Source organism: Colobus angolensis, unplaced genomic scaffold (genome assembly GCF_000951035.1).
Source record: "Colobus angolensis palliatus isolate OR3802 unplaced genomic scaffold, Cang.pa_1.0 Scaffold6, whole genome shotgun sequence".
Lineage (NCBI taxonomy): Eukaryota > Metazoa > Chordata > Mammalia > Primates > Cercopithecidae > Colobus > Colobus angolensis.
The window spans coordinates 25,857,677-25,868,872 of NW_012119598.1; the positions used below are offsets into that span (position 1 = coordinate 25,857,677).

At 41.4% G+C, this 11,196-nt stretch overlaps 1 protein-coding gene and 1 long non-coding RNA gene across 3 annotated transcripts in view; both read left to right on the forward strand.

Moving 5' to 3' along the window:
- ACOT13 (acyl-CoA thioesterase 13) overlaps nucleotides 1–8,179 on the forward strand; it is a 36,788-nt gene extending 28,609 nt beyond the window's left edge. The window contains exons 2-3 of one of the 2 annotated variants that reach the window (XM_011962789.1): nucleotides 4,365–4,549; nucleotides 7,926–8,169. In XM_011962789.1, the coding sequence (XP_011818179.1) occupies nucleotides 4,365–4,549; nucleotides 7,926–8,082 (342 nt within the window). In that variant the 3' untranslated portion in view covers nucleotides 8,083–8,169. Of the gene's footprint in view, nucleotides 1–4,364; nucleotides 4,550–7,925 lie in introns of both variants that reach the window. The other variant, XM_011962790.1, reaches the window with a different exon arrangement.
- A 404-nt stretch (nucleotides 8,180–8,583) lies between these two features.
- On the forward strand, nucleotides 8,584–9,627 carry LOC105526711. Its single transcript, XR_001004131.1, has 2 exons — nucleotides 8,584–9,165; nucleotides 9,472–9,627. It is a non-coding gene; the product is annotated as an uncharacterized LOC105526711 (long non-coding RNA).
- Nucleotides 9,628–11,196: the final 1,569 nt, after the last annotated feature.

Here is an 11,196-nt window from a genome sequence, read left to right on the forward strand (position 1 = left end):
TTGTGATGAATTTTAGCTCAGATGGGAGAGGGTGAGGGGCTATGGCAACCTGAGTCTTTTTTGAGACAAAGTGTCATTCTGTCGCCTAGGCTGGAGTGCAGTGGTGTGAACTCAGGTAACCGCAACCTCCGCCTCCCAGACTCAAGGGATTCTCCTGCCTCAGCCTCCCAAGTAGTTGGGATTACAGGCATGCCCCACCATGCTTGGCTGATTTTGTATTTTTAGTAGAGAGAGTTTCACCATGTTGGCCAGGCTGGTCTTGAACTATTGACCTCAAGTGATCTGCCTGCCTCGGCCTCCCAAAGTGCTGGGATTACACAGATGAAGTCATATAAACTCATATGAATGCATGAAGTACAAGGAAGAGACAGCATGATATAAGGCCATATATAAAAGGGACAGATTACTGTATATGCGTGTGTACATGGAAGCATTTTTATGATATACTGAGGAGCCCATTGTGGCAAATACTGCTGATCCATAAAAGTTCTTGCCAACCTATTGCAATTGTCCAATCTGCAGGATCCTGGGACTGAATATATCTGGACAGTTCTCTGTATGGTTAGGCCATGGCAGGTAAATTTTTGACCCCTTGACATCATGAAAGCCTCCATACCATCTTTACCAAGACACCTAAGGAATCAGGACCCAGTTGTCTGTAGCAGTCCAGGTGATATGTGAGGGCAGGCTGTTTTGCATAATGGTTAAACCTGAGACATCCTAGTTAAACTTAGACTAGCGGTTTCTCATCTGTAAAATGAAGACAATAGTATTCACTTCAAACATTGGCAGCACTGAGACAGCACATGTCAGATTGCTCAGCATGGTCTCTAACATGGAGTTAGCTATGTTGATATAACTGAATAAACAAGTGTGTGCCCTACAGCCCATCTTTACCAAGGCTGACATGTTTTTTTCACAGGGTTCTCTCCCTATTCCCCTTCTTCATCAGAAAGAAGTTAGCTTTGCATTGGCCTCTTCCCCAACAAGACTACTGATTATATGCTCTGGGAGGGTGGGCAGGACATTCCTTCATCATCTTCCGTTGGTTTAATTCTCTTGACTTGAGGAGACAAGAATTGAACATATGAAGGCATTTATATTGCCATATCAGGCTGCCCAGTACAAAATTTTCTCTATGCCAATGTAAATTTTAAAACAATTTTATTAGTATGTCCTTTGGCCTTTCAAGTTGGGGGGAAAAAATCAAAACCAGTATTCTGTACTAGAAAAATCTAGGCCGGGCGCGGTGGCTCAAGCCTGGAATCCCAGCACTTTGGGAGGCCGAGACGGGCGGATCACGAGGTCAGGCGATCGAGACCATCCTGGCTAACACAGTGAAACCCCGTCTCTACTAAAAATACAAAAAAAAATAGCCGGGCGAGATGGCGGGCGCCTGTAGTCCCAGCTACTCGGGAGGCTGAGGCAGGAGAATGGCGTGAACCCGGGAGACGGAGCTTGCAGTGAGCTGAGATCCGGCCACTGCACTCCAGCCTGGGCGACAGAGTGAGACTCCGTCTCAAAAAAAAAAAAAAAAAAAAAAAAAAAAGAAAAATCTAACTGATATTTGTCTTACATTTTGCCATCCCAGCCAAAGTTAGGTAATCAAATGGAAATTTAAGAACTAAGCTTTACTGAACAAACTATGCCTTAAAATACATTAAAACTGAGGCGCAGTGGCTCATGCCTGTCATCCCAGCATTTTGGGAGGCCGAGGCGGGTGGATCACCTGAGGTCAAGAGTTCAAGACCAGCCTGGCTAACGTGGCAAAACCCCATCTCTACTAAAAATACAAAAATTAGCCAGGTATGGTGGCACGCACCTGTAGTCCCAGCTATTCTGGAGGCTGAGGCAGGAGAATCACTTGAACCTGGGAGGCGGAGGTTACAGTGAGCCGAGATTGCACCAGTGCACTCCAGCCTGGGTGACAGAGCAAGACTCTATCTCAAAAAACAAAAACAGAAACACCACATTAAAACTATCTTTGCTGTCTACAAGCCGCTCATATTTAGTTCTATTTCTTAAACTGCCTGGATTTTCCCCTTATCTTCACCTGGCTAACTCCTGCCTGTTCTTCAAGACTCAGATGTCATTCTCCAGGAAGCCCTTCCTAATGTCTTTTCCCTGGAAGTACACACTTTCAAAAGTTAGGTATCTTTACTCCAAGAAACCTGTATTTATTCTGTCTACAACAGTTTCTTCCACTGCAGTTTATGTGCTTATCTCTTCCTTTAGACACTGAACCTGCTAAGAGCAGGGATTAAACTTCATTCATTTTTTACATTGCCAATGCCTGCTATAAAGAATCACATAAATGTGTGAATGAGGTGAGTTTACACCTTAGTCTTGCTCGGTTGTGTATTATTAGTTTATGAGGACATCTTGTGGCTAGATCATTTATTGCTATAAACAGATGATCATAGGCCAGGCGCAGTGGCTCACGCCTCTAATCCCAGCACTTTGGGACCTAGGCGGGTGGATCACCTGAGGTCAGGAGTTCAAGACCAGCCTGGCCAACATGGTGAAACCTCATCTCTCCTAAAATACAAAACTTAGCTAGGTGTGGTGGCATGTGCCTGTAATCCCAGCTACTTGGGAGGCTGAGGCGGGAGGATCGCTTGAACCTGGAGGGCAGAGGTTGTAGTGAGCTGAGATCAAGCCACTGCACTCCAGCCTCAGCAACAGAAAAGGACTTCATCTCAAAACAAAAAACAAAACAAAACAAAAAAAACCAACAACAAAAAAGATCCTGTTCTAAAATTTATTTTTGACATTGATTTACCTGTTGTGCAAAACATGACATAATATTGTTTAGGATGTTTTATCTCACATGGTTCTGTTTTCCTTCAGAGCCTTCAACAATAAAACCACTAAATAGGTGGTTTGTGAAACTCTCAAGTGTCTTCCTGGTGGGAGTCATAAAGGCCACTACATACCTAGAGATGTTACTTATATATAGTTAGTGATTAGGGAGATAAGAAGGTGAAAAGACTTACATCTAAATCTCAGTTTTTATCACATCTTGGGTGACCCTGAAAATAAATCACTCTGAATTTAAGTTCTCTGCAAATGGATGTTGTCTCTTCCTTACTATATATAGTACATGTAAGTGGTTGGCACAGTGCCTAGTATATCACAGTGCCTAATAAATGGTACTTATCTAGAATATAACCAACCATTTAATGCTTCAGACATCCCCCTACTCCCAAATACAACAGACACACCAAATATTCGTCCATATTCTTCCTGAACACCTGTAGTGAGCGCGAAAATTAATGTTGCTGGATGCAGCACATTCCATTCACGGCTCAGCTCTAAGTTCTAAATATTATACCATGGTGGTTTTTCCTAGTAATTTAAACATAAATACATAAGAAAACTTACCTTTCTATAAGTTGTCTTTTTAAAGATGTTTGATATAAAAATCATAATTTTTTTTTTTTTTTGAGACAGTCTCCCTCTGTCATCCAGGCTGGAGTGCAATAGCACGATCTCAGCTCACTGCAATCTCCACCTCCCGGGTTCAAGCGATTCTCCTGCCTCAGCCTCCTGAGTAGCTGAGATTACAGGGGTGCGCCACCACACCCAGCTAATTTTTGTATTTTTAGTAGAGACAGAGTTTCACCATGTTGGTAAGGCTGGTCTCAAACTCCTGACCTCGTGATCCACCCGCCTCAGCCTCCCAAAGTGCTGGGATTATAGATGTGAGCCACCGTGCCCAGCCAAAAATCATAAAATTTTAAATACATTGTTGCATATGTTTATCTTTCATGTAATACTTTTTCCTTATACTTACTGTAAATGGGGCTACACCTTAAAAGCAGTAACTTACTTTGCTGGATTTGTTACACTTATACTTTATACTAACATGGGTTTATAGTATAAAAGTTTTTCTTAAATGCTAGTAACTCAGTGACTGAATTTGTCTTTTAAGTTGAACTGTTCATTAAGTGACTTAAAATGTTAATATTATTCTGCTTGTACAAAACTAGGAAACAACAAATTGAAACTATAATGAGTTAACAGATCTCAGCTGGGTGTCTTTGTTGGTGTCAAAGGTCCAGTGAGACATTAAAAAATGCCAGGCGTCATACATATGACTGAAAAGCTCAGACTGAATGTTTGATTTCTGCAGAGGAGTGGAGATCAACCAATACTACTATTTTTTCACTAAACACTCCTTTTTCTTTAAAAATAGCTTGCATAAGGGTCAATTTCTATCAGAGAGATTGGTGATTTACTTGAATTCCTGAGTCAACTTTTTTCAGAAGATTCAGTTCAATCCATTGTTCTTCATGGGCTGTTTGAGCTTTTCTAATTCTACAGAATGAATGTTCAGGATTCTTTTTTTTTTTTATACTTAGGTTACTCTTGTCTCTGCTGCTCCTGGGAAAGTGATTTGTGAAATGAAAGTAGAAGAAGAGCATACCAATACACTAGGCACTCTCCATGGTGGTCTGACAGCCACATTAGTAGATAACATATCAACAATGGCTCTGCTATGCACGGAAAGGGGAGCACCCGGAGTCAGTGTCGATATGAACATAACGTATGTATCCAAACTGTATTCCAAATACCTTCTGTGTGATCCCTGTCTAAACAACTGAGACTAAACACATTTATATTATTAGTAACGCATGAGATTCAATTAGCCTCTTATCTCCTTAACTGCAGCTATAGATTTTGTCCTAAAATATTCCACGGCCTTAAAATCTAGAACCAGAGCAGTTAATTTTCAAGTACAGTGTGTATCAATAGTAAAAGAGGAATGATCCCAAACATTCAAAAAAGCAACATGCAGCTTTTAACGTGTATACTGATAAAGGGGGAATAAAATCACAGACTGATGGCTCATACTGTTTCATACAGTCCTTAAAAGTGCCATTCAGGGCCAAAGTGGCTCACGCCTATAATCCCAGCGCTTTGGGAGGCCGAGGCAAGAGGATTGCTTGAAGCCAGGCGTTCGAGACCCCCATCTCTACAAAAAATAATTACATTTTATTTAATTTTTAAAATACCACTTGTAACAATATGAGGATTATATTGAGTACATACAATTCAAAATAGTAGTTCATATACACATTGTAATCTTACTCTAACAAACTGAACGCTAGTGTTGGGTTTTTTTTTGGACATGGAGTCTCCCTCTGTCACCCAGGCTGGAGTGCAGTGGCGCAACCTGGCTCACTTCAACCTCTGCCTCTGGGGCTCCAGTAATACTCCTGCCTCAGCCTCCTTAGTAGCTGGGATTACAAGTGTGCACCACCATGCCGGGCTAATTTTTGCATTTTTAGTAGAGATGGGGTTTCACCATGTTGGCCAGAGGGGTCCTGAACTCCTGACCTCAAGTGTCCACCCACCTCAGCCTCCCAAAGTGTTGAGTTTTAAGAATGGGCAGCAATCCTGGATCTCTCCCTGTGACTACACAGACATGTTCTGAGTTAAACTACATGATCAGGGAGCAGTGCCCCTCAGGGTCAAACTTCCAAAATGTAAAAAACTCAATTCACATAAACTGGTACTACTGCAGCCCCATTCAATAAAGAGCTGGGCGCAGGGATTTAGTTTCAAGACAACTGCTTTTTCCACCTAAGCAACAGAAAAATCTAACTCAGAGGTTAGGGTGAGAGAGTCATTGTGATAAGGTATGAGGGTAATGGAAAAAATGTAGGCTTTGTTTTTTTTTTTTTTGAGATGGAGTCTCGCTCTGTCGCCCAGGCTGGAGTACAGTGGCGCAATCTCGGCTCACTGCAAGCTCCGCCTCCCGGGTTCACACCATTCTCCTGCCTCAGCCTCCTAAGTAGCTGGGACTACAGGTGCCCACCACCACGCCCTGCTCATTTTTTTGTATTTTTAGTTGAGACAGGGCTTCACCGTGTTAGCCATGCTGGTCTCGATCTCCTGACCTTGTGATCTGCCCACCTCGGCCTCCCAAAGCGCTGGGATTACAGGCGTGTGCCACCATGCCCGGCCAATGTAGGCTTTTAAGGAATCTAAATCTTTTATCAAGTTTACTTAAGAAACATTTAGTCCCTCTTTATGGAAATAAATTGAAGGTACAATAAGCAAATCACAAGATGCAGCCAAATGCTTTTTGAAATTAAGATGTACAGAAAAGAAAGGCTCTGCTTATGTTACTGGTGTGCATATTCAGCAGTCCTTATTTCATGTGATAAGAGGTAAGACTAGTTGATGACTTGATTTTCCCTAAAAGTCTGTATTAAGAGCAGAGAGATCTTCAAACCTAGCACTGCATTTCATGATCTACTAAGGTACTTTTGCTTTTACAACCCTAAGGAATTTTCGGTAAGTCAAACATAGTCTTGGCCTTTCAAATATGTGTTGCCAAAAACATTGGCCACCAAGAGCTGCCTAAGCTTCAAAACCTGATTCCCTTGAACAAAAACTAGCACATGGTCTTTCAAAAGTTAGAGCTATTTCAAAAGTAAATGAATAATGTTTCAGTCAATTAACACTTAATGATTCACTCTTTGATTTACTTGACATGGTTACCAAATTTACTCCACCCCTGCACATCAAGTTCTATATTATACAGACTGAGGATGCCTGTTAGACTGTGACTTAGATTAAAAACAAGCGAGGTTCCAAAATAACAAAAGGGGAAATTTTAGAATATTACTAACAAAATGCCAGCTTCCAAATTCCCTGGACTTAATGTTTACTCATCTGTAGCACAAAGGGTTCCTTATCTTCCTTCAGTTTAAGTTAATGTCTGTTAGCCAAATTTCTTGACTTCTAAGACAAAACTTAGGGAAATAAACTGGGCAAACTACTACTAAACATGCCATTTTTCATTTCTTTACATTGAGGTATGTGAATGCAAGACAAGCCTGTTCTTTCCAGCAATAAGATCAACCTTTCTTTTTTTTTTTTTTTTTTGAGATGGACTCTTGCTCTATTGCCCAGGCTGGAGTCCAGTGGCGTGATTTCAGCTCACTGCAACCTCTGCCTCCTGGGTTCCTGCAATTCTCCTGCCTCAGGCTCGAAAGTAGCTGAGATTACAGGTGCCCATCACCATGCCCAGCTAACTTTTGTGTTTTGTAACTTTTGTATTTTAGTTGTATCTCAACTAAAAATGGGGTTTCACCATGTTGGCCAGGCTGGTCTCGAACTCCTGACCTCAGGTGATCCACCCGCCTCGGCCTCCCAAGTGCTGGGATTACAGGCGTGAGCCATCGGAGCCTGGCCAGATCCACCTTTCTTATACCTCCCAGCCATAAATACTGAAGCCTTATTTTGAATATGGCAAAAACATATACCCTTTTTAAAGGCTTCTTTCTAAAAAGCAGAAACATAAACTGTAAGGAAATTATTTCCCTTTAAAACATTAACATTTGTTTTAAACAATCCTCATCTCCCCTTTTTTTTTTTAAATTAGCTGGAGCCAGCTGAGTTAAAGACAACTTAATGATTACAAGTGAGTAGGATGTACATCTCTTAAAAATATAGACAATCCATCACCAAGATTGTAAGGACATCGTATCAATTCCTTATAGTTGTTATATTGTCATTTTAGTCAAATAAATTGTAAATATGGATAGGACAATGTATAGACACCAAGTGATATTTCACCTAAGAAGTTAAGGAGATCTAAATGAAAGCTGGAGGAGATCTTTCACCAGCCCCAAATAAATATGAAGTGGGAAACATAAAGGGAAAAAAGGGCAGGCAAGAAAACCTCTTCTTATATATTTGGGAAAAGAAACTTGTGTGGGTTAAGGAATGGGTAAGATAGAACCTGCTTAGGACCAGCCATTCACATTTGATAGTACAGAAAGTTTACCAATACTACTGTTAAACTATTTTTATGAGTAAAATAAGTTACATAGGAACACTGTTGTGAGATGCACACAACCTTCCCTTTGAAAAATTATTTGCTGTTAACTGTATTCATTTTCTTCAAGGTACATGTCACCTGCAAAATTAGGAGAAGATATCGTGATTACAGCACATGTTCTGAAGCAAGGAAAAACACTTGCATTTGCCTCTGTGGATCTGACAAACAAGGTCACAGGAAAATTAATAGCACAAGGAAGACACACAAAACACCTGGGAAACTGAGAGAACAGCAGAATGACCTAAATGAGCATCAAGTATAGATTTGGCTCAAACAATTGTCATTTTTGAAATAAACTAGCAAAACCAGAAGCAGTTAGAAATATTCTTTGAGGGAAAAGACCTGGGTAAAGGTAGGGGTATCTGTTTTTTTTTTTTTTCATTTTAAGCATCTTGTTTTTTAATCATGTGTGATAATTGGGTGAAAAATTCTTAGCTCAAAGTGTTTTGAAAACAGGTAAAGCAAAGAAATTAGCAGGGCCACCCACTCTCAGTTAAGATTACAACTAAAGTCCAGTGTTAAGCTAAAGGAGAAACAGAAATTATTCTAATTCTGTTTGGGCTGCTATAGCAAAGTATCATAGACTGGGCAGCTTATAGGAACAACAGAGATTTTTCATGGTTCTAGAGGTTGGGAAGTCCTAGGGTCAAGGCCCCAGCAGATCCTGTTAGGTGAGGGCCTGCTTCCTGGCTCATAGATGGTGCCTTCTCACTGTGTGGTGGAAGGGGCAAGTGAGCCCTCTGGGTTCTTTTTTTTGAAACAAAGTCTTGCTTTGTTGCCCAGGCTAGAGTACAGCAGCACAATCTCGGCTCACTGCAACCTCTGCCCCCTGGGTTCAAGTGATTCTCCTGCCTCAGCCTCCCAAATAGCTGGGATTACAGGCGTGTGCTATCACACTGTTTAATTTTTGTAGAAACGGGGTTTGCCATGTTGGCCAGGCTGGTCTCGAACTCGCGACCTCAGGTGATCCGCCTGCCTTCGCCCCCGCTACATGCTGGGATTACAGGTGTGAGCCAATGTGCCCAGCCTGGGTTCTCTTTTTTAAGGGCACTTATTCCAATCTTGATGGTTCTGCCCTCATGATCTAATAACTTCCCAAAGACGCCCACCTGCTAGTATCATCACCTTAGGGACTGGAATTTTAACATACAAATTTAGGGGAAGCACATTCAGACCATAGCAATGGCGAATCCTTAGTGAATCTTAGGTCCTTCCCAGATCTAAAATGCCAAACCACACTTGCATTTCCTTAAGATTATGAAACTTCAAAATATATGAACTACAGCCCATATTGAAAAATAAAATAGGCCGGGCGTGGTGGCTCAAGCCTGTAATCCCAGCACTTTGGGAGGCCGAGACAGGCGGATCACGAGGTCAGGAGATCGAGACCATCCTGGCTAACACGGTGAAACCCCGTCTCTACTAAAAAATACAAAAAACTAGCCGGGCGAGGTGGCGGGCGCCTGTAGTCCCAGCTACTCAGGAGGCTGAGGTAGGAGAATGGCGTGAACCCGGGAGGCGGAGCTTGCAGTGAGCTGAGATCCGGCCACAGCACTCCAGCTTGGGCCACAAAGCGAGACTCCGTCTCAAAAAAAAAAAGAAAAAGAAAATAGATTGAGCCATATGCCTAAAAAAGACCTCAAGAAAGTTTGAGGCAAAGCACATTAGTGATACAGGAAATGGTCCAAGAGAGGGGGAAGAAAAAAAAACATGCTACTAGCTCCTTTTCTTGTACTTAGAATAAAACCATGCAGATCTCAAACCTCCAAGTCTACAGTATTGAAAAGACCAAGTTCATTTCTCAGAAGTCTCCAAGTTCAGTTGACTGTGGCACTCTTAAGACAGCGTCTCACTGTCTCAGGCTGGAGTACAGTGATACAATCCCAGCTTACTGTAGCCTCGAACTCCCAGGGTCAAGACATTCTTCCACCTCAGTCTCCTGAATAGCTGGAACTACAGGTGTGCCACCATGCCTAAGTTTATTTTTGTAGAGACAAGATCTCACAGTTGCCCAGCCTGGTCTCAAACTTACAGGCTCAAGCAATGCTCCTGCCTTGGCGCCCCCCGCCCCACCGCAAAGTACTTAACTTACAGGTGTGAACCACTGCACCCAGCTGACTCTTCCTTGATTTCTGTCAGGGAGTCTTAATGAACATTTCATGATTAAAGACTAAAAAGGATGCAGCTTTAAGTAGATTTAAGTCAAGTTAACAGTTAAAGGCAAATCCTTTCCCTACATCATATGCTGATTTGTCCACTGAAAGGGCAGAAGACTCCACAGTAGCAACAGTAGCAGTGAGCATACAGGGGTCCCAAATGTTTACTTCTAGTATTTCCCACTAAAAGGAACCTGGGCTCCTTGGAGAAACAGCTGATTCTAGGGCTTAAGGCTGGGACAGAAAAGTTACAGTATCTTCTGCATAAAAGCACATGCTCAAAATAATAAAGGCATGCAAACTGTGATTTGCAGGGAAAAAATATGAGGCCATAGTGTTTAGGCAGATAATGAATGGCAGGAATAGAACACTTTCTTACAACAAATGCTGTAAATGGACAGAGGGGTAGATTTGGAAAATCACTATTTTGTAACCATCATAAAGACTGGTTTTAGTCTGGAAAGAATCACCAAGGGAGCTCCTGATAACGCGCAGGATATTTGCACGTTGTTTCCCAGAGATTGCTACTAATAAGTACCATATTAGGGCAAAACCAGGACACCTTGACCAGGTGTTCAAAAGTAACATCAATGAAGAGCAGATGGAGAGTATGCTTGGGAAGGGTGTAAGCATGAATAAACAATTTAAATGCAAAATGAGTTAACAATTTACAAGAAAAACTGCCCTGTACTCCAAAAAACATACAGGTCATGAAACACATAAAGGCTAAGGAACTGTTCCACATTAAAGACAACTGAGAACTAAATTCAATGATCCTGTACTCTAGGGGGATCTAAGAAAAGCTAACAAGGATACTGGGACAACAAAACGAATATGGATGATAGAGTATCACATTCCCTGAGTTTAGTAATTTTACTCTAGTTATATGAAATATTCTTGTACTTGGAACATACGCCAAAGTACTAAGGAAGGGGTAAGGAAGCACAAGGTGTGCAACAAACTCTCAAATAGCTCAGAAAGTATGTATAAATGCATGTACAGAGAAAATGAAAAAAATGTGGCAAAATAATAAAAATGAGGATAAAGATTACACAGGAGCTTTCATATTACTCTGGCAACTTTTCTAAATTATTCCAAAATAAAAACGTAAACAATGGCTGCCAAAATGCCTAACTTGGTGAACATAAGTATAATTCAATATGGTAAATTAATACAATATGG